Here is a 23,320-nt window from a genome sequence, read left to right as displayed (position 1 = left end):
TGTGCGTGTGTGTATATACTTACATATACTTTTACATGAGCTTTCTGTATATAGCAATTTTATATACTCTAAGATAAACTTGGTATATGGCAGTTCAAAATGCTTGTTGAATTGACTTTTTTTTTTTTTTTTTTGGTGGTACTGGGGTTCCTGGTAGCCCTTCTACTTCCGGGCTACACTCCCAGACCTATTTTATACTGTTTTATTTTTTTATTTTTTTTGGAAACAGGGTCTCTTAAGACAGCAAGGCTGGCTTCAAAACTGTGCAATCCTCCTTTCTCCACCTCCCAAGTGTGGGGATTATAAGCGTGTGCCACCATGCCCAGCTTAAATTGACAATTTAATGACAAATTAAGCACAATCAGAAGTAACTTCAAGTGAATAAAATTGTAAAACCTCAATGATGAGCTCATAAGTCTTAAGAAATAATGGTGAATAATGCTAGATTAGTGAAATACAAATTGCTCATGTTTTTGAAGTATGACTGTGCAATAGAGACCCAAGTCTTCATAAAAGAATAATACTACTGGGTGTGGTGGTGAACACTTGTAGTCCTCGTGCTTGGGAGGCGGAGACAGGAGGATCACGCTGGTTCGGAGCCAGCCTCACTGGCTTAAGAGACCCTGTTTCCACATTAAAAAAAAAAAAAGAAGTAAAAGCATAGGTCTAGAGTGTAGCCCATGGGAGTGTATCCCGGAGGTAGAAGGGCTTCCAGGAACCCCAGTACCACCAAAAAAAATAAAAAATAAAATAATAATAATAATAATATCTGAATTTTCTATGAATATTAATTTTATAGTTTTTAACTACTAAATTGACATTTTAAAGAATTATTTATCTGCAGTGTTTTGTGAGCTTATAAAATGAGTATATGTAATATGTTATATAACAAGTATATGTTAATTTAAGTCATAATATTGACTTTGACATTACTTTCCCCATATCTAAGAACATATTAGTTTCTTCTTAAAAGACTTGTTAAATCATAAAGTGTCGCCACTGACATAATGAACTTATGAGTGTCCTCATTTACTAGAGTACCAGAAAAAAGTTTTCAAATCTAAAATTTACTTATAGTAAGTTGGCCTCTTTGTAAAAAATCAATTGGCTGTAAGTAAGCAGATTTGTTTCTGAGTCTGATATTCTGCTCCAGTGATCTATGTATCCAATTTTGTGCCAGTACCATGCTGTTTTTATAACTATGGCTTTGTATATAGTTTAAAGTCAGGTACTGTGATACCTCTTGCATGGTTTTTGTTCCTGAGAACTACTTTGGCTGTTCTGGGTTTTTTGTTGTTCCAAATAAATTTAAAGACTGATTTTTTTGTCTGCATGAAATGACTTTGGTAGATTAATTAGTATTGCATTGAATCTGTAGATTACTTTTGATAGAATGACCATTTTGATTATATTTTTTCTGCCTATCCAAAAACATAGAGTATCTTTCCATCTTATAAGGTCTTCTTTGATTTCTTTTTTAATGTTTTATAATTTTCCATGTAGAGGTCTTTTACCTACTTGGTTAAGTTTATTTTTAAATACTTTATTATTTTGTGGGATATTCTGAGTGGAAATATTTTCTCATTTTCTTTTTCATAGATTTATGGTTGGCATACAGAAAAGCTTCTAATTTTTTAAGATTAATTTTGTATCCAGACACTTTGCTGAATTTGTTGATAACCTATATTAGCCTTTTGGTTGATTTTTTGGGTCTTTAATTATAGTGCCTTGCCATCTGCAAATAATGATAGTTTTAGTTTTTCTTTTCCTGTTTGTACCCCTTTGATTTTCTTTTCTTGCCTTATTGCTCTGACTAGAGTCTCAAGTACTATATTGAAAAGAAGTGGTAATAAAGGTCATCCTTGCCTTGTTTCTGCTTTTAGGGGGAATTCTCACAATTTTTTCCCCATTTAATATGCTGTTGGCTGTGGGCCTATTATATATTGCCTTTATGATATTGAGGTTTGTTCCTTCTACTCTAATTCTGCTTTTGATAGATTTATCTTAGTCTGCGGTGTCAGCTGATACATACAAGGGCAAGTTGTACTGTATTCAATGATGAAGTTTGAGTGAAGAGGAAAGTGCAGCATGAAAAGCCACAAACAGAATTAAGCAGAATGAGAGTATGATTTTGTTAAGGTAGTATATAGTAGAGATTAAGTATAATGAATATGTAGTCAGATTCTAGTAACTAATGTAGAGTACTTAGTATAGTGATATGAAGTAGATTTAATACAAGACAAAGAAAAAAAGAAAAGAAAAAAGGGGAATGAAGTGATGTATGTAGGTATATACAGGGAAGAGGCTTGTAAAATTGGTGGGAAATAAAGCAAACAGGCACACACACACACACACACACACACACACACACACACACACAACCAAAAAGAAACAAAACAAAATCACAACAAAATAATGCAACCCTAAAAATATATGAATACTCAGCAGTCTGGGCCTCTGCAGTCTCTCTCTGTGCAGACACTGAGTGCCATCAGCACCTTTCCTGCTGCAAGCCTGCATATCTGAGTCTCTCTCAGTCTAAGCAGATGGCCAGTATCAATGAGGCTGAATCTAGTGTTAATCGTAGTTCACTCTCTACACTTTCCACCAGTATGTGTCTTTCCAAGCCTCTATTACCAACAGCAGACTCCACCCCCACATGACTTCGATCCACACCTTGGATCACATGGACTGACCACAGAGTCTACAAAAAACTGAGCAAATAAATATTTTTTTCTGCTTCCAAGATGTCAGCTCATTGTAGTTTAATAAGTATTGCATTGAATCTGTAGATCACTTTTGATAGAATGACCATTTTGATGATATTTTTTCTGCCTATCCAAAAACATGGCTGATGTCATGGCTGACATCTTGGAGGCAGAGAAAATAATTTTATTTTGCCTAAATATGAAAGCTTATTTACAATCAGTACAGACTTAATCCCCATCAGGTGTTTCAAAGCAGCACATGAAGCTTAAATTTCCTGTATCCAGGTCAGGTCACAGATGAGAGGAGGGAAGCAGAGGCACTGATTGCCTCTACATACTTTTTAGGGCAAAGGGCTTTAATTGTCTCTAAGGCTTTTACTATAAATTAATCATTAGAAGGAAGAGCAAAGAGAGAGGGAAACTGCATTGTAACAGTTGCCTCCCCTCTCTACCTGAATGCCTGTGCAGTACCCAGGCACTGACTACTTTTTACATTTTTGAAATTAATTCCAAATCAATTTTCCAATATAGACACATGGTTTGCCTTCTAGCTTTTTTTCTGCTGCCTTTTATTTTTCATGCTCTTTTTAAATATATACTGTTTTATTTCTTTTGTGAGAATGCTGGGTTTTTCTCTTTTTTTTTTCTTTTTCTTTTTTTTTGTGTGTGGTACTGGGGTTCCTGGAAGCCCTTCTACCTCTGGGCTACACTCCCAGACCTATTTTATATTTTTTGTTTGGAAACAAGGTCTCTTAAGCCAGCGTGGCTGGCTTTGAATCTGTGCCTCCCAAGCACGGGCATTACAAGCGTGCACTACCACACCCATAGGGACTGAGTGTCAGCAGGACTGATATGTGCTGCATTCCTCAGTTACCATTTCTGGAAGTCAGCTTTATGTTTTGTAATTACATTTTGGATTATCCATTGGCCTTTTCGCCCCAACATTCTCATAAATTAAACAAAGGATTTGACAGGAACAATTTAGAATTTGCATCTTGGAAATTTTTCACAAATTATATGTAAATGATGTGTAAATAATAAATATCCCTGTAATATTTATTGTCACTATTACACATTTATTCAAATATATAAACAAATATAAACCCATATATGTATATACCTGACATACAACTTAGGTCTCTATCAAGTGTTGCTCTTTGTGCATTTTATTACTTTTAAATGCCTTACCCATTTAATGAAGAATTATGCCATTAATTAGAATGTTTTCTGAGACCTCCATCAATTTTTGAATTCCAGAAAGGCAGAGCAAGTTTGAACTTTATGCATTTCTGAATGACAGCCAGGAAATATGTTATTAAAAAGGTAATACAGTTTAGAAATCTTTGTCTTTAAATATTTAAGTTAATGAAGTTAGTTTCTTTGATTCTAGTGGTAAAGATGGTCTTCTGCCAAGATGGAAATGGGTTTTATTTTGGATACATTCCCATTGATAGGACCTAATGGGTGTGAGTCAGAAATATAGCCCTATAGAATAGAGAGGCACAATCAGTTGCACAATATCTCCCTGCTGGTGCCCTCTGCTGACCTAGCACAGCTTTCCTCTTATTTTTGGCTTTCCCAGTTCAAGAATACTGGGAGAAAAACAAATAAGAAAAAAATAAAATGAGTCACAGCATGACATGGGTAAACACCAGGCTAAGTTCCTTTTATTTCTAATTATTGCTGGGTAAATTTAAAAAAAAAAAAACAGCATATTTCTCATTTTTTACTAAGTCAAAGCAAATTGTTGATTCATTTAGTCAATCAACACAGACATTCTGTATACCCTGCTGTACTACTAGCTGGTGTTAAAGTTTAGAGGGGAAAATAACAGGATAAAATACTAATATAAGGGTATCTCTGTATCATAGTCAGAATTCTCACTGCTATAATCTAAAACATGACCATAAAATTTAGAGAAAGAAAAATTTATTTGCTCACAAGTTTTGTTGATTCTGTGTTCAGTCTATGTAGGCCAAGTGTGGATCTCAGGGCCTATCAATGGGGAGCAGTGAGGGAGAGCACAGCAGCCCTGCTACTTACATCATGAAGACCAGAATCAAGAGAGCCAGAAAACAAGAGAAAGAGGATCTTTATTTAATCCCAAGGCTCAATTCCCAGAGACCACATTCTCCAGCTACATCCTACTAGCCCTGGCCAACCCAGTGGATTTATCTATTCATGAGATTACAGTCTTCATGACCAAGCCATATTAACCCTAAACAATAATACATGAGCTCCTTAGGGGATATGCTAATCTGACCACAACACCCTGATAGTTTGCAAATCAATTTCTATATACATGATTATAATCAAAACACATCATAAGAGTTTATTTCTGTAATGATTAGAAGATATATTTGAATCTGATTTTGCAAAATTAGAACCATTTATTTTCTATATTGTTTAACTTTTATAAATCTTATATCTGTATTTTATATTTGTATGTTTTGTAAATTATTTATACACATCAGAAACTGTTACAGTGAAACACTTATGGTTGTACAACATTACAAAGGCAGAAAGAAAGGATAGTTTAATAAAGCATTATACTCAAAGGGGGAGAGTGTAGGGAAGTAACTTGAAAATAAGTTACTTAAGTTTTTGGTACAGAACAGTTTTTATAAAGATTTTTATCCCATATCTTTGATCAATCACCTTTTTGCGGGCATTGTGGTGCACGCTTGTAATCCCCATGCTTGGGAGGCGGACACAGGAGGATTGTGCAGGTTCAAAGCCAGCAACGCTTGCTAAGAGACCCTGTTTCCAAATAAAAATATAAAATAGGTCTGGGAGTGTGGCCCCGAGGTAGAAGGGCTTCCAGGAACCCCAGTACCACACACACAAAAAATCAATCACCTTTTCACATGACTAGATTCAGCTCTTCTCTGGAGCAAGTCTTTTGATGTGGAAATTAACTATTTTACATCCTGTCTGACCAAAAGTCTTCTTTGTATAGGTGTAGGCTCAAATATTTAAGACCCCAAAAGGTGTTACTTTGATAAGGATTATTGAAGTCAGGGATCTCTTGAAGGCTTTGGGCCCCTTCTCCCACATCCTAGTCTATCTGCTAAAAGTTATCTATGTAAACTTGTCTATTAAATGCAAAAGGCCTTGGGCTTCCTCTATTTTCTTGCTAATCCCCCTTGATGCCAGGAACTCTGCAGAGTCCTTTCCCTGTCTCAGTGCCTGCCAACACCCAAGCACTGTCTTTCTAATACCAAAGTTATTTTCAAATACATTTTGGAGCTATTCCCCAATACTGATACAGTAATACCAAACCTATTTTTTAAATACATTTTGAAACCCTTTCTCAATATTGTCACAGCAACATGACCCTTAAATAGTGACAAATGCCAATTTCTTAATAACGTTTTGATGAAGAGGACATTTCTAATATTTGAAGATAAAATATAAACTTTGTAATATATATAATGTGATTTAAATGACAAAGTATAATATTTGAGAGTCACATAATTATCTTTTCAGTATATTTCCTCTTGTTAACCTCTAACAAATAGCTTCTAAGGCATGGTAAAAAATTGCTTCATTTTTGTAGAGATAAGCAATTATCTCAATTGTTGCTGATGTAAATAGTATAGTAAATTATAATACTATTGTTAGAAAATATTATTGCTAATTTTATATATAATTATATGTAAAACATATAAATATAGGTGAAATATATTTAATTTTGTGGCTTCTATTATTTCATAAAATATTTATACATATATGTGGGGGGAGTGTTTATAAATGTAAGCCATTAAGATATTTCATTAAAATTAACAAAACCCAGTATTTCAGTGTCTATTAAACAAGTAAAATAAATTAGCAGGAATTAGTAATTAAAAGAAATAGTAGCAATATAACATAATTATAACAGTAGCATCATTATCAGTGCCCTTTGGATTTAGGGAGATGAGACAGAAATTCTGGAATGGTTTTCTAATTTAAATTATTTGTATTTCTTTCTTATGAAATGCAAGTCCATTATCTGCCAAAGACCACCAAGAGCCAAGTTTGATGCAAAATCACATGAGATAATTTATTCAAGCTTGAGCTTGGGCTATCCACATATACCAATGCAATGGTCACAGAGGAAGAGCCCTTTGCTCCCTGCAAACAAAGCTTTTATCCCTTAGTGAGGCAGTCTAACCCATCCTTACAATAATTGGTTAATTTGGAACCAAGTACCTGATGTCACCTCCTGATTGGTTCAGTTTTTGCTTCTCAGGCAAGGATCATCACCAATGAAGTATTGGCCATATTAGGTGGCCATTAATCTGATTGGTCTGACCCTAGGGACTTATGTCAAGAATGTTCAGAATGGTTTAGGGTCTCTTACTCTGGGCAGAGTGACCTTGCCCAGTTATCAGTGAATTCCAGACCCAGATGTACTCAACACCAATTGGCTGTCGCCAGGGGTTGCTAGGGAAAGATCAGATTAGCACAGTTGCATTTTCTCCAGAAAGTGGGGCAAAGGGACTTAAACTTAACTTCTAAGGAAACTTAGGCCTACTTTGCTCAAAGCTTTAACTAAAGCCTGTCATGGCATCACTGTGGACCTTCACTTGAGTATGATAAGTATGATAAGAAAGAAATGCATTTTTTTCCTAGTGAATAGCCATTAATGGAACTGTATCATTTACTGTTTTCTAGGCAATACAGCTAAAGTGTACATTGAGATTCAGGATGAAAATGATCACCGCCCAGTATTCCAGAAGAAATTCTACATTGGAGGTGTGTCTGAAGATGCAAGAATGTTTGCTTCTGTGCTCAGAGTGAAGGTAGGAAAAAAATACATAAGATGCAGAAATAAAAGAGCTCAGACTTTTCAAAAAGTTTGTATAAACAAAAGATTGAAACTTAGAGATAAATGAGCTTAATTATCCAAACTAAACAGAGATTATTTTTATAAAATAAATACTTAGCACATCTGTACTTAATTTTTACTGAAAAAAGGAACATGTTACAAAAGATGTTTTACATTAAATAAAATGTTAAAATGTTAGTTTTTCATGTCTCTAATAGGTTTAATGCAAGATAATTTCAAAGACTTTCAAAATGGAATTTGTAGGCATAATTATAAAATCACTACTATATCATTAAAAATAAAAGCAATACAATAAATTAATGTTTTAGTTGGCAATACTTTTGGGAACTTAAAATGTTGGTTAAATTAGTATAAAAATAATAATACTATACCAGTATTAGAAATGGCCTAGAAAGATTCAAGAAGTTTTGGTTATTAATTTATTTGTCGAAAATTGGTTCATGGGAGTCAGATCAGTGAAGGAGAAGGGTGGTCAGTACTTGGTTACTGCCAGGCAGTCAGGTAGCTATTATAATGCAAATTTCCCTCACTAAAAGTAATTATCAAATGGATGAGGATTGGGTCCTAGTGTTGGGGTGAGTCCTCAGCTCAGGAACTCAGGATCTACAGGGTAATGTGAAGGAAAAGAATGTAAGCACACCCTGGTCAGAGACATGAACAAGAGGTTTATTTGGGAAAGAAAAGGAAATATACATTTAAGAGAGAATGTGGGCTACCTCAAGATGAGGAAGGCATATTTGAGAATTCAGGGTTCTCTTCTTATAGGGGACTTTCGTGAGGAGTGGGATAAAGGAGGTATGTGAGGAAGAGCTCAGTTCAGTAGTCTGGAGGCAGTTTATGGTGGGCAGGTAGTCTGGTCAGTATTAAGGTGGATGACCTCAGTCCAGTAGTCCCGAGGTGCTTCCTGATGATCTGATGGTCTTGTCAGCTTTAGGGTGTATAATCTCAAGTTGATTGTGGTCCTCATTAGCTGATTGACAGATAAGCTGTAATATTTTAAATTATAGGTTTTCTAGGAAATATTGTAAAGTCTAGGATCTACAGGTCTCTCAGAAATTTTTGGGAGAGTCAGGCCTAGAAAGAGAACTGTTTTGTGGACTAGAGGCTGAAGCACTTTAGGTCCAGGTTCTTATATTAAAGTTACATTTTACTTTTTTCTTCCTGTATTCTTTCTACCTATTTATTTCTTCTATCCTACATCACTAGGACCTTCAACATTCTAAAGACAGGTTTGTATAATAAAGGATATCTAGCTATTCCCCAAGAGGATGTAAAAAGGGGATTGAACTTCAAAAGGAGAATAGATAACACATAGCCCTTGACCTTGTGAATCATTCTGATTTAAAAAAAGAAACCTGGGTGTAGACAAACAGGCAGGAAAATTAAGGGGTGGACTACCTATGTTGTAGGAGTACGTAGTCAAGAAAGATGGAGGATGATGTATCTATAAAAGGCTGTTTTATATTTTGTAGTTGGGTGACTTTATTTGGGTCAGTCCCCCCATGCTATAGCATGGGGCTTTAACTCTCTTCTGTATTTCTATTTTTTAAATAAATTCATTTAAATCTTCAGCAAGAGTCTGGACTACTGCATATTTATCCTTAGTCCAGGACAGGAACCCATGATTTTATGGGAATAATATCCGGGAGCCTAACCGAGGTCCCCAGGGACAGTTCCCCCAAACCATAACAGTCCAACCATAACAAGTACCAATTGTAGTACTTTACAAAAAGTTAAAAGAATTCTTAATATTTCAGAACATATAAAAAACCTACTTAGAATATTAAAAATATAATATTTATAGCTGGGCATGGTGGCCTACACTTGTAATCTAAGCATTTGAGAGACTGAGACAGGAGAATCATGGTTTGTGGACAGCCTCAGCAGCTTAGTGAGGCCCTTTGCAACTCAGTGAGACCCTGTATTAAAATAAAGAAACTAAAAATAGGGATGGGGGTGTATCTCTGAGGCAGAATGCTCCTGGGTTTTATTCCCAGTACCATAAATAAATAGTTGAAAATAGATTTAGAGGGTTTAGGAGGGAGGCAAAATTACCAACAGGGTTATCAGAGACTGTTGTTTTATTTGGACCCGGCACCCTCTGGAGAGTCAGCCGGCAATGGGGAAAGGGACCAATGGCCATGTGTCTGGGGAATTGCGCATAGTCCTGATCATCTGGCTGAGTCACGTGGTGGATTGGAGGCACCGATGTTTTATAGGCATGCCGATTCTCTTGGGATATCTGTGTCATCACGATGTTTGGAGTCTCGAAGCACCTGGAGTTTCACGACCCCTTCTGGCTTTTAGGGTTCCACTGCAAGATCATGTGGGGGAGGGACTCAACTTATCATCCCGGCCTTTTTGTGATACTAAGCAGAGATTCAAATCTCAAACTACTTCCTGCTGTCAAGGGGTGTCATAAGAGGGTCCCTTGGCCAGGAGAGGTCGGGTCCTCCAGAAGTGGGCAGGTGGGAGTATGGCTGCAGTGTGAGTCAGAGGTTACCCAGGAAAGCTTGGTGGTGTGCGTTCAAGGAGACTTTAACAGCCTAGGAGCTATTAAAGAAAAGGCAGATCATGAGAGCAGTGTGTGGATTTGGGTCAGTCTTGTCAAATGAAAACATGCTATTGGGTCAGGAGCATCAGTAATGGATTTTAAGGAGTTTAATACTTATGGCTGTTTGGCATCTGGAAAGGGAGAGCATCATACTATGTAAACCAAGTGGACCTGCTAAAATAAAAACATTAAAGAGAATTATGCCAAGAAAAACAAAGCATAGTGGGCCCCAAAACTGTGCAAGACAATTTGTCATGAGGCTGTTGTAGCGGAGCCCTTTGTAGACTCTGCCTGAGCTTCAGGCAGAGCAATTTTGTCCTGTAAAAGAGGGCATGTAGTGCATGGGCAGGAGAGCTTGCCGTCAATCCCCTGTACCGAGATTGGAAAAGGAAAACTAAGGACCTGAAGGGATGAAAGGACTGAGAAGGCAACCAAAAAGGAGATTGGTTTACCCACTACCTTGAGAGTTATCCTGGGCTGGCAAGGAGGATGGAGGTTGAGGGATCCAGGAGGTGTCAGTCTTTGGGCAGGTTGAGGAGGGCCAGTGGTGGGGCCTGGTTTGGAAAGGTAGTCCACCTGGGGCTCACCGCTTTTCAAGGGCACTGCTCCATTGTCCCTCCTGGCCACACACCGGGCACAGTCTGATTGATGGGCATGGCTTTGCTGCACTTGAGGTAGGCTCCCAGAGGTAGTCGTCATTGCTGTCCTCCAGAGGGCTGAGCTGTCACTGCCAGCCGAAGGGCAGGTGCGAAGTCGGAGTGTACTCTCCATCTCTGCCTGATCCTCTCTGGAATTAAAACTTTAAATGCCATGTTAACAAAATCTCAGATAGGGGTTGAGGACCATCTTCAGCCTTTCTTAATTTTTTGCTCTCTCTCTCTCTCTCTGGAAGCCCTTCTAAAAAGCCTCCTGAGTTGGTTCCTTAAGAGAGGAAGGCAGGGGGAACAGAGCGGGTTAGAGTGGCAGGCTGGGATAGGATGGTGACCGGGGTGGTGAGGAGAGAACCTGTAAATCAGTGTCTACAGAAAGAGTGCCTACAAGCCACCCTGGTCAGACTCTGGCATCCATGTGTCACCACAAAATGTGGACTGTACCTGTGATTCAGCAAAATTGCAGGCTGGCGCAGGCCAAGATAGCAACTGTGTAACATCACATGGTCGTGACTGTGTAATGTCACAAGATGGTGACCAAGATGGTGACTGTGACATCACCAGGGAGCAACTACTCATCATCACAAAATAGTGACTGGCAGGAAAATGGCAGCTGATGGGAGAGAGCATTTTGAGGGACAGAATACAGGGGGAAAAAGCCTGGACATAAAGACTTCCAACCATTTACCAGACCACTTACAAAGTTAGGCCACGTAACCCATTTCCCAACTCATATCCAGGCCAAACAGGTGATTAGGGCTTAAGTCTTCTACTAGTTTGGAGGTTCGACTTCCCATAATTGGTTCGCAGGTGAAAACAAAGAACAGGAAAGAGGAATCCCCATTTTGTTGATCAATCATTTGGAAAGAGGGGTTAAGAGATTGGGAAGGATGTCTCCATCCCTTCTCAAAACTGGAGGATGGCCTGGTCATCCATAGGGTAGTCCCAGTGGACTGAGGGACAATGGGTCACCAAGTGCTTGGATTTTGGGGTCCCAGTGAAGACCCCAATCTGGAATCTGCTAACCAAGGGAAGGAGAGGCAGCTTACAGGAGTGAAGTGTTGCCGGCCAGTTCCGGCTGTGGCAGAAGCACTGAGAAGCTGCTGGGGATACAGGGAGCTAGGGCACGCAGTGCCTGTGTCTGGTGTGGGTGGCATAGGTGGCTGGCGGAATCAAACAATGGGGCATGAGCGGTAGCGCGGCTTTCCAGTCCTGCGATGTGTAAACAAAATGGCTTCCAGGTGCGCAGCTGAGGCCAGGCCATGGGGGACACCGCCTAGCAAGCCTGGCTTGGGGTGAATGAAATGGAGTGGCAGCAGGGTGTGGAGTTTCACCTGCAAGTCAAGCCTGGCGTGGTTGACTGTGGCAGACACTGGGGCTGGGCCACGCACCAGAGGTTCTGGTGGTGACCAGAGCAGAGCAGGATGATAGTTGTGGGAGGTCCAAGCAGCGGGAGGAGGTCCTGGCCCATGCAGGCAGTCAGTGGGCTAATCAGGTGCCAGTGGCCATGGGGCATGCACCCACAATGAGCCTGGCTCAGGGTGGGTGCAACTGGCAGCCTGGCAGCCAGCAGAGCCTGCACACCGCAGGGGCAGTGACAGTGGTGGCGGCGGCAGAGGCAGCGGGAGCAACGCCTGCAAGTGGAGCTCTGGTGCTGGACCTCGCAGTCGAGCTGCTGGCAGGTCAGAGAGTCCAGGGCTCAAAATGAGAGTAAAAAAAAAGAGAGAGAAAAATAAAAGGGGGGGGGACCCAAACTCCTCCCAGGGTCAGCACCAGAAACAATAGTTGAAAATAGTGTTAGGGGGTTTAGGAGGGAGGCAAAAACACCAACTGGACAAAGCATGTGGGTTTACTCTGGTTGTTGGTTTCAAAACACAAGTTTGTAAACCAGAGCAGTAAGATTTGGAGCTGAAAATTGTGATGCAATATGCACAAGTCAGAAACATATGCATAAATTGTCTCAAGACATATGACAACAGGCAGAGACCTTACATGTTTTTATGATGTAGAATGCCAATGAAGAATTCAGACTGGGTGGGAAGAATACGTAAAAGGGAACAGCTTGCATCTAAGAAAAGATGATTGATAGGATTTATGCACTATTCAAATATTAGGTACCACAGAGTATGATGGATATTGTGTTTTCCCATTCCAGAAAGCCCTGGCAGAGTTCAGAATACATGTACTGTGGGATTAAGTAACATCTGAAAGGAACAGGCCAGTTCTTACTGAAACATTCTCTTTTAAAGGAAGATTTCTTTGTGGTTTTAGTATTATGAAATAGGCCTAAGATTCAAGTGTGGGGTGAGTGTTGGTGTGCCCAAAGGTGGAAGAAAAGAAACATCAGTGGGCAGGCTAACAGGAGTAGTCGTTACTGCTCCAAAAGCATGAAATCACAGTAGGAATTACAAACAGAAGTGTCTTTTTTGTATTTATTTTTATTAAGTTTAATAAACTGTTATGAATATGCTAAATAATAATAACATATTTAAAAAGTTAATTGAATATGACACATAAATAAAATAAACCTTTCATATTCAAATCTATAATTTTTACCTAAAAGCATAGTGAAGAAGACAAAGCTGGATTTTTGTCCTTTAACCAAGAAGGGGCTTTATGAACTTGGAGGAGTTTCTTAATCTCTGTAAGCATAAAGTCTGCAAAGAGATGGCAATGATATCTAGTGAGTTTCTTATGAACATAAAGAAAGAATTGTGCATACTGAGCCCAGTGCCTGACTCCTAGAAAGCTCTCAATTCATATTCTCAATCACTGTTAGCTGTTATATCTGAGCAGTTCTTTGTACTTATAGAATAATAAAAATAATCATATAATCAAAGTACTCTAAATTCAACATGTATTATGTATAAATGTTATTAAGAACACAATTCTACTAAATTTTCAGGTAGTTTATCATTGTCTTTGAAACCAAATAGTGGGTCTATATTTGTAGAATTCACCTTCAGCATCAGCATAAAATGCTAAATTTTCTCTTACCTTAATAGAAGAATAAATAATAATTCTAAGCTGAAAATTATCCTAAAATATTTTCCTCCAATATGTCATGACTAAGTGACTCCTAGCTTTCATATACACATTAGTGTATTATTTTCACTAAAATATTATCACATTAAGAAATAATTATTATAGTCGAAAGTGATGGCACATGTCTTAATCTCAGTATTTGGGAGGGTGAAACAGGAGGATTGCAGGTTTGCACTGGAGGAACACAGCTTTGCATCCAGCCTTAGCAGTGCAACCTTGTTTCAAAATAAAAATAAAATAGGGATGGTGTGTAGCTCAGAGATAAGACTACCCCTGGGTTAAATCCTTAATACCACACACACACCAAAATGCAATAATGAGCTACACCCACAACCCTATTTTTCGTTTTTATTATTAAACAAAGTCTCAGTAAGTTGCTGAAGCTAGCCTCCAACCAGCAATCCTCCTGTCTCAGCCTCCCAAGTCCTGGGAATTGCAGGTATGCACCACCATGTCCAGTTTACTAATATAATTAATTGCCTTAAGAACACATTATAACAAATTTTTGTTATTTTTTCATCAAAAGTTATCCATAGCTTAGTATTTCCTTTCTGGAAGTCATAATAAATTTAAGAAAAGAAATCACTCTCTCATGTACAGGTAATAGGCTCATGGAAAGTCTGTGTCATTGGGTACTGTAACTATCAACAAATGCAGAGACTAGTTTTAAGAAATTTTTTTTATAAAAGTGACATATAGGAAAATTATTTCCTCATCACTTCTTACAATAGCATATCATAAAATTGAGTGAGGCTTTCTTATAGTAAGGTATGTCTGATAATCAAAAAATTATAATTTCTCTAGTATAATAAAAAATAATTAAAGCCAGGCATGGTGGCGCATGCTTGTAATCCCTGCACTTGGGAGGTGGAGATAGGAGGATTGCGCAGGTTCGAAGCCAGTCTCCCTGGTTTAAGAGACCCTGTTTCCAAATAAAAATATAAAATAGGTCTGGGAGTATAGCCCGGAGGTAGAAGGGTTTCCAGGAACCTCAGTACCACCAAAATTAATTAATTAATTAATTAATTAATTAAAAAGTAATACATTCATTAAATAGTGTTTTTTCCACAAGAAAGGAACTTAATTCTTATAAAAATAATCCTATACTGAAAAAATCCAGCAACTTAGAAATATTATAGAGACCTCTTAAATCCTTTTGTATAGGTAGATAAATGTGGTCAAAACTGCCATTTTTAAAATTACAACTATTAATAGAGCATTATGAAGAGCAGAAAATAGTCTTTTATGAGTATAAAATTAGATTGTCTATAAATATTGAAAATTTATCAATTTCTTAAGTATAAAAAATAATTAAAAATAATATATTTGTCTTTTTCTCTGACATAATGAGTCACAGCATGACACATATACTTTTCTGGTACCTTCTAAGTATATTAATGGTATGTTATGTTAGTAATTATTATAAAAATTAAGGTATTTATTGAGAGAAGAAAAAGGAAAAATGACAATCTGTAGCTTACCTACATTGATAAGAAGATGATTAGTGCTAAGTTAAATTAAAATATCAAAGTCTCTTTCATCATGTCATTTAATGCAGCAGACTTATTAATAAAGATATAAGTAGGGAAGATGCCGAAATGGCTACAGCCGTGGTCACAGTGGTGACCATGGGCACAGCAACGATAGCTGTCAGTGGCTAAATAGGACATGTATTCCTCTGAGAAACCCGGACATCAGATTTTGGTTTAATATCTGGTTGGGACAACATGTAGAGACATTTATAGCCATGACTTCCTACCTAAAATATAAGAGACAGAGGCGGCAGCAGTGGCCAGTATTCAGGAGTGGTAGATAAATCCAATCCAACCTGCCTTGAACCGTTGGAGAAATCTCCCCCCCAAAAAGACTGCTCCTGCCCCACATGCTCAGGAATTCCAGATAACATATTAGGTAAGATGAGAACAATGTTACCATGTGAGACTTTTAGGACAGAGCAGAGGTAACCTATTCCCTGAAGCAGTGGATGTGGAGAGAGGATTTGAGAGATTGAAAATTCACTGAGATTGAAGAGGCCTCAACTGAGAATTGAAGAGGCCTTAAATGAGAATAAAGATGAGATTGAAGATGAAATTTGCCTACAATAAGGAAAATAATTGTGTTTCTATAAGGCACAGATTACAGTGTGACTCTAGAAAAGATATAGTTCAATATTTGGTGAAAATTTTCTAGAGGTGAAAGAGGGGCACAGGTAGCTTTGCACCACCTCTGACAGAAACTCCAGTTCAGCGTTCCAAACTTTGCAGGAAACTCAAAAGTGGATCTACAAACTGACAGTAGGTTACTGTCCAAATGAGAGACAATAGAGCATGTTCCAGAACCTACTATAGTGAGCAGACATTAAATGACTAGAGATAAGCTGGGCATGATGGCGCACACCTGTAATCCCCGGCTGAGACAGGAGGATCGCATGGGTTCAAAGCCAGCCTCAGCTACTTAGTGAGGCTCTCAGCAACTTATTGAGACCCTGTTTCCAAATAAAATATAAAAAAAGGTCTGGGAGTATAGCCCGGAGGTAGAAAGCCTCTGGGTTCCACCCCCAGTACCACCCAAAAAAAAAAAAATGACTAAAGATATCCACACAGACCCAAAGGAATGCAGAGGACAAGTCCGCTCTTTATATGTATATTTTCAGTATTGTATTTTATTTTATTTTTTTGGTGGTACTGGGGTTCCTGAAAACCCTTCTCCAGGCTACACTCCCAGACCTATTTTTTATGTTTTTATTTGGAAACAGGGTCCCTTAAGCCAGCAAGGCTGGCTTCAAACCTGCGTGATCCTCCTGTCTCTGCCTCTTAAGAGCGGGGATTACAAGCGTGCACCACCACGCCCAGCTCAGTATTGGTTTTTACATAATTAGTGTTTTCAGTTTTTTTGGTTTTGATTTGATATTATTGTTATTGCTAATTTGTTGGTTAATTTGTTATTTATTGCAGATTTATCCACGCCCTCTCCCATTTCTTTTACAAATGTCTACCCTCTCTTCTTCATACTCTCTTTCCTAAAGACCTTTATTCTGTATCCCTTTGTTTCATATTTAATCTATTTCATATCACTATATCTAAATACACTGACTACAACAATCCTACCATATATTCGCTATCTCTTATCTAAACCAACAAAGAACAAAACTATGTCATTTATAAGATGATGGAAAGACCTGAAAACATTGTGTTAAGTGAGATTAGCCAAGTACAGAAAGAGAAGGGACAGGTCTTTTCTTTAATATACTAGAGTTAGGGAGTTTGAAATACCAAAGGGACTCCAGATAATGGAGGAGATCCTCAGTGGAGCCAGGGAGAAAGGATAGGGGAGGAAGGAGGCTAAGGTTCATTAATGGAAATGCTATATATATGCTGCTATGTGTATACATGTTAATATAGCATTGTTAACTTGTATACTCAGTATTGGGAGGGAAGAAAATGGGAGAGGGAGGAGGCTAGAGCACCAAGTACTGTGTGAATATGTGCCATTGTCAACATTATGATATGAGACTATAATGCACCAATATTATATATATATGTACTTATTTTTGTGGTATTGAGGGTGGGTGGAACTCAGGGGCATTCTACCTCCAAGCTACACTACCAGCCCTATTTTTTTATTCTTTATTTTAAGATGGGGTCTCACTGAGTTATAAAGGACCTTACTAAGTCACTGAGGCTGTCCTCGAACTATGATCCTCCTGTCTCAGTCTCCCAAAAGTCAGGATTACAAGTGTGTGCCACCATGCTTGGCTAATTTTATATTTTAAAAAGGCTAATAAATGTAATTTTTAAACATTTTGTCTTATTTTTGAACATTTTTTCCAAATATAGTATTAAAAATAATACAAGAAAATAAATATTTCTGAGTTAAAATGACTAATTCCATATCCAAAATTTTTCATTAAAAGATTACTTGTTTCAGAAAAGGTATATTACAAAAAGCACTTTAATAATTTAAGATAAAATATGGCTATTCTATAGTTATTGCCATTTAATGAATTAAGAATACAGTAAATTTGTTTACTGACTTTGGAAGTTAATCAGTAGGAACTGTATAAAGTAGCTTAATGTACCAAGCAATGACTGGCTTTTATGGTAACCATCTTTTCATTTATTTTTATGGTACTGGGGTTCCTGGAAACCCTTCTACCTCTGGGCTACACTTTTAGACCTATTTTATACTTTTTTTTAAAATTTGGAAACAGGGTCTCTTTGCTGACGTCAAACCTGCGCAATCCTCCTGTCTTTGCCTCCCAAGCACGGGGATTACAAGTATGCACCACCACACCCAGCCTCTTTTCATTTCTTAATATAACTGTTTTGTCATACAGCTTTTATTTTAAAAACTTAAAAGGCTGAGAATCTCACAATGCAAAATTGAGTGAGAAAATTCAGACCTATAAAGAATATAATTGAGGAGTCCATTGACAAAAAGTTTTATTTTACTTATTTTTATTATATATATATATTTTTTTTTTTTTAATATGGAACATATTGAAAATGACATACATTCAGACTGTGCTTGGTGCCCTCTCCTCCCCCACTTCTTCTTTCCCCCCTCCCAACAATGAGTGCCCAGGTCAATCATGCTATATTTATACTTTTACACAAATTCGGATGTAACTTCTTCATTAATCAATCTCAGCCTTCTTCCTTTCCCATGTTTCCATTCTAGTTTTGCTGAAGTTTCCCTCCATTGTCTGGAGTCCCTCTGGTATCCTTAATATTCCCTAGTTTGGGCATATTAGAGGAAACATAAGTCCCTTCTCTTTCTGTGCTTGGCTGATCTCACTAAACATCTCCAGGTCTTTCCATCTTCTTGTGAATGACATGATTTTGTTCTTAATAGCTGATAGAATTCCATTGTGTGAATTTTCCATAATTTTTCAATCCATTCATCTGTTGATGGAGACCTAGGTTGGTTTCATATTTTTGACTGTTACGAATTGTGCTGCTCTGCACATAGGCATGCATATAAAAATAGGCATAACTAATCATTGACATAAGACCAGGACTGCAGTTTCCCCAAGGAAAGTGAGGATATCTGGAAGGGCTTGAATGCTGGTGAGGCATTATTTCTTGATGCAGTTGGTCACATAAATGTGTCTATTTTGCAAAAATTTACTGGGCTGTGGCTTATAATTTGATTGGTTTTGGTCATGTTTATTACACCTCAATAAAATTTATACTAACAACAAAAGTTTTAGGGGTAGTTTTTAGTTAATCAGAAGTCAAAATGTCAATATATCACCAAATCTTTGACTAATTTGGAATTAGTTTTAAATTTGCTCATAGCAATAGAGGAAATGTCTGGAACTGCTTAGTTTAGATTATACTATAACTTTAGTTAGAAATATATTTTTATTTCTTATTCTATTGTTTGTTAAATGAATACAAAGTTTATGGTTCAAAGTTTTAAAAAAGCGTTGTTTCTTTTTTTCTATTATGCTCCTTTTTTCCCTTTATGTGAATATGAGCTGATATTTAAATTTAACTACCATTACTCCAGTGCTAAAATTGACCTCTGTTATGATACAAGCCATACAGACCACATAAAGAGATGAGGTGGTAGTTTAAGGCCTAATCTAAAGATCGGAATTTTAACTCCTTGGAAAATTCATGCAATATTTAATCCTGAAGTAAAATATCTAGATGTTTAGATTAAGGAGACTTGATTAATGGGTGGATAGGACTATCAAGAAGTGTCTTAAATGATCAGCATAAATGTAGAATTTGTAAACATAGAATTTTATGGCAAACCCATGTTTTATCTCAGTGTACATTTGCTATTATTATTGCCATCCATTATATTCCAAGATTACTATTTATTGTAATCTTTGGTTATGTAAATTTAGTTAAAATCATATCAAATTATAATTTTGGTTCCTTAAGAATATTAGCCTCATTTCAAGGATTTAACACTCACATACCAGGTGCCTACTAGAATTGAGACCTAGAACATTTATTTTCATCTCAGAAAGTTCTATTGAATGACACTAATCTATAAAATTCAAACAGTACAGCTGGGCACCATGATGCACTCATGTACTTCTAGTACTTAGGAGGCTGAGACAGGAGGATTAAAATTTCAAGGCTAGTCTCTGCAACTTGTGAGGCCCTCAGCAACTTAGATCTTGTTTCAAATTAAAAATAAAATAGGCTGGGAGTATAACTGCGAGGTAGAATCCCTCTGGGTTCAATCAATAGTACTACAAAAGAGAGAGGGAGAGAGAGGGAGGGGGGGGAGGAGATAATACATTTCATACCTGAGACATTTTTTTATTATATAAATTGTCTTTTTTCTTTTCTTTCTTTTCTTTCTTTTTTTTTTTTTGGAGTACTGGGGATGAAACCCAGGAGCATTCTACCTCTGAGCTACACCCCCAGCCCTATTTTTAAATTTTTAAACAGGGTCTCACTGAGTTGCAAAGAGCCTCACTAAGTAGTACCTAAGGCTGTTTACGAGTGATCCTACTGTCTCAGCCTCCCAAATGCTTGGATTACAAGTGTGTGCCACCATGCCCAGAAAATGAGATTATTATTTTTGTATGTGTGTGGTACTGGGGGTGAAACCCAGAGGCTTTCTACCTCCAGGGCATACTCCCAGCCCTATTTTATATTTTATTTCAAAACAGGGTCTCACTAAGTTGCTGAGAGCCTCACCAAGTAGCTGAGGCTGGCTTTGAACCTGTGCAATCCTCCTGTCTCAGCCTCCTAAGGAGAATATTACAAGCATGCACCACCACGCCTGGCAGAAAATAAGATTATTTTTACATAAATGTTAGCATTATAATTGCAAATCATAATTCTTTAATAAATACCATTTATTTTCTTTAAGTAGAAGCCATAGAACTAGCTTAATATATTACTATTGGAGCTATGTTTTTAAAGTAATGGAAATAAATCCAAGTAAAATTTTAGATCTAAATGGTAATATATGTGTATTTCCTAGAAACCCTTCTATCCCTGGGCTACACTCTCAGACCTATTTTTTTATATTTTTTATTTGAAAATAGAGTCTCATAAGCCAGCAAGGCTGGCTTCAAACCTGCATGATCCTCCTGTCTCTGCCTCCCAAGCACGGGGATTACAAGCATGAGCCACCATGCCTGGCAATAAATGATATTTAATAATAGCACAAATAAAAAGAAAGTAGCTTTATAATAGCAAATAATAATAATAAATATATAATCTGCATATCTAGTATCACAATGTACATATAGCCTTATATATATGTTTTTATGACTTTCTGATTACCACTTTTCCCAAATATTTCTCTTTACAATAATTTTGCAATTAACATTCTGAGCATTTTCTTTAAGTAGAAGCCATAGAACTAGCCTAATATATTACTCTCAGAGCTATGTTTTTAAAGCAGTGGAAATAAATCCAAGTAAAATTTTAGATCTAAATGGTAAGAAATTTAAACATGTATATCTTAAACACCACCAGGAACAAATTTGGTTAATAAGGAGATGAGATGATTATAAAATAAATTAGTAGACCAACTTTTCTAATTATGGTGTAGAATTAACTGATTATAATTTTGTATGCATCCCTAAGTTTGTTTGTTAAAACTCTGAACTTTGATTTTCCTTGTTATTTTTGTATAGTCTTTAATGTTCATCTCCCTTAGAATTGATGCTAGATCGAAAGAAAATCACATGATATGCCTATTATACCAAGGCAGTCTCTAGCAATCTAACTCTTTTAGACCAATTTGCATCACTGCCCAGAGCTGAACTCATCAGACCTATCAATTAAAAAAAATTAACTACTGCTTCTGTTAGTGTCTATGTCTTTTGTATTCAAAGTTCAGTAGTAATTTTCATTCCCCAAATAGCCATTCAGCACTTGGGACAAATTTTATGTGGATAATAATGTTCAGAAAAAATAATAGAACTTTGGGAAAGCTTTATTGTGTTATTACATATGAAACAACTTTATAAATAAGACCTCTAAAAGTTATTTTTTTGTTAACTTATAACTTCTATTTTTCCCTACTAGGCTACTGATAAAGACACTGGCAATTATAGTGCCATGGCATACAGACTCATTATACCACCAATTAAAGAAGAAAAAGAAGGATTTGTCGTGGAAACATACACAGGACTGATCAAGACTGCTATGCTTTTTCATAACATGAGAAGATCCTACTTCAAGTTTCAAGTAATTGCAACTGACGACTATGGGAAGGGACTGAGTGGGAAAGCAGATGTGCTTGTAAGTAGATATGAATGCAGATAAGGAAAGTGCATACAGTACTAGCCAGGGTTTAATGTTTTCAGCTCATGGTACTTTTAAAAATAATTTGAAATAGGTTTCTAAAACATACATGCCATTAATTTCCATACAGATTATTTTAACATTTAGCTTTTGTAATTAAGTAACTAAAATGTTTTGTAACAATATTTTGATAGATGTGATTTTTTATGTAATCAATACTTTCACTGATGGTATTGAATATTCTTAATTAAGTCATATTGGATTATAATCATTTGTTAGTCTTCTGTCCTCATCTCTTAGGTTGTACATAAGTTCAGTGGTAGATAATTTCTTAGGGTAGCTTGGTAATAACTTTCATTCAAAACATTTAACAACAAACCATATAGCCTATAGAATCTCTACTGGCTTGAAAGCATGGGCTTTTTTATTTTTCTTGATAAATCTAATATAAATACAAGTTATTATTCAGAATATTTTTCACCAGTGGGGCATGGAGGCACACATTTTTAACCTCTATACTGGGGAGGCTGAGAGAAGAGATCACAGGTTTGCAGACAGCCTCAGTTACTTAGTGAAGCATTTTGTAAATTAGCAAAACCCTCTTTAAAAATAAAGAAAAAAATAGGGCTGAGAATGTAGCTTGAAAGTAGAATGACCCTGGGTTCCATCCCCAGTACGGCAAAGTGTATATATATATATATATATACACACACACACATACATATACATATATATGTATATATACATATATATACACATATATATTATATAGTAATATATATATAACAAAGTATATATTATATATCTATATATATGTCACCTAAGAAAAAGTCAAGTATAATTTTTCTATTGTTCACATTTTTATGAATCTTTATCTATCACAATTCTCCTTATTTAATTATTTAGACAAATATAAGCTTCATATACATCTGGATAGTAAGGATCAAATATTTTTCTTCTTAGATAAATGGTGAGGATTGATCATCATGAATGTAGTGGGTGTGAAGTCAAGAACAGACCTCGAGTAACATTCTCCTTTGAAAAAGTAAAGCTATAGTAGAATAAAAAAAGGCCAATCTCAATCCAGTTTTGACATAGAAAATATTAAATTTGTTCGGGTGTGGTGGCTCATGCCTAAAATCCCAGCACTTGGGAGTCTCAGACAGGAGGATCACAGGTTTGACGCCAGCCTCAGCAATTTAGTGAAATTCTCAGTAATTTGGTAAGATCATATTTCAAAATGAAACGTAAAAGAAGCTGAGGGGTGTAGCTCAGAGGTAGAACACCCACATATTTAA

General features: G+C 36.8%; 1 protein-coding gene across 6 annotated transcripts in view; it reads left to right on the top strand.

The window, feature by feature from the left end:
• The window catches only part of PCDH15 (protocadherin related 15), a gene marked incomplete at both ends in the record, with an annotated part of 813,688 nt that overhangs the window by 724,222 nt on the left and 66,146 nt on the right, over positions 1-23,320 (top strand). For all 6 annotated transcript variants that reach the window (XM_080699048.1, XM_080699046.1, XM_080699047.1 and 3 more), the window contains 2 exons: positions 7,368-7,495; positions 21,804-22,019. In XM_080699048.1, coding sequence (XP_080555174.1) covers positions 7,368-7,495; positions 21,804-22,019 — 344 coding nt within the window. The remainder of the gene's footprint in view (positions 1-7,367; positions 7,496-21,803; positions 22,020-23,320) is intronic.

The sequence above is a fragment of the Muscardinus avellanarius genome (genome assembly GCF_963383645.1).
Source record: "Muscardinus avellanarius genome assembly, chromosome: 7".
Taxonomy (NCBI): Eukaryota; Metazoa; Chordata; class Mammalia; order Rodentia; family Gliridae; genus Muscardinus; species Muscardinus avellanarius.
This window is presented reverse-complemented; position numbering and strand designations above follow the sequence as displayed.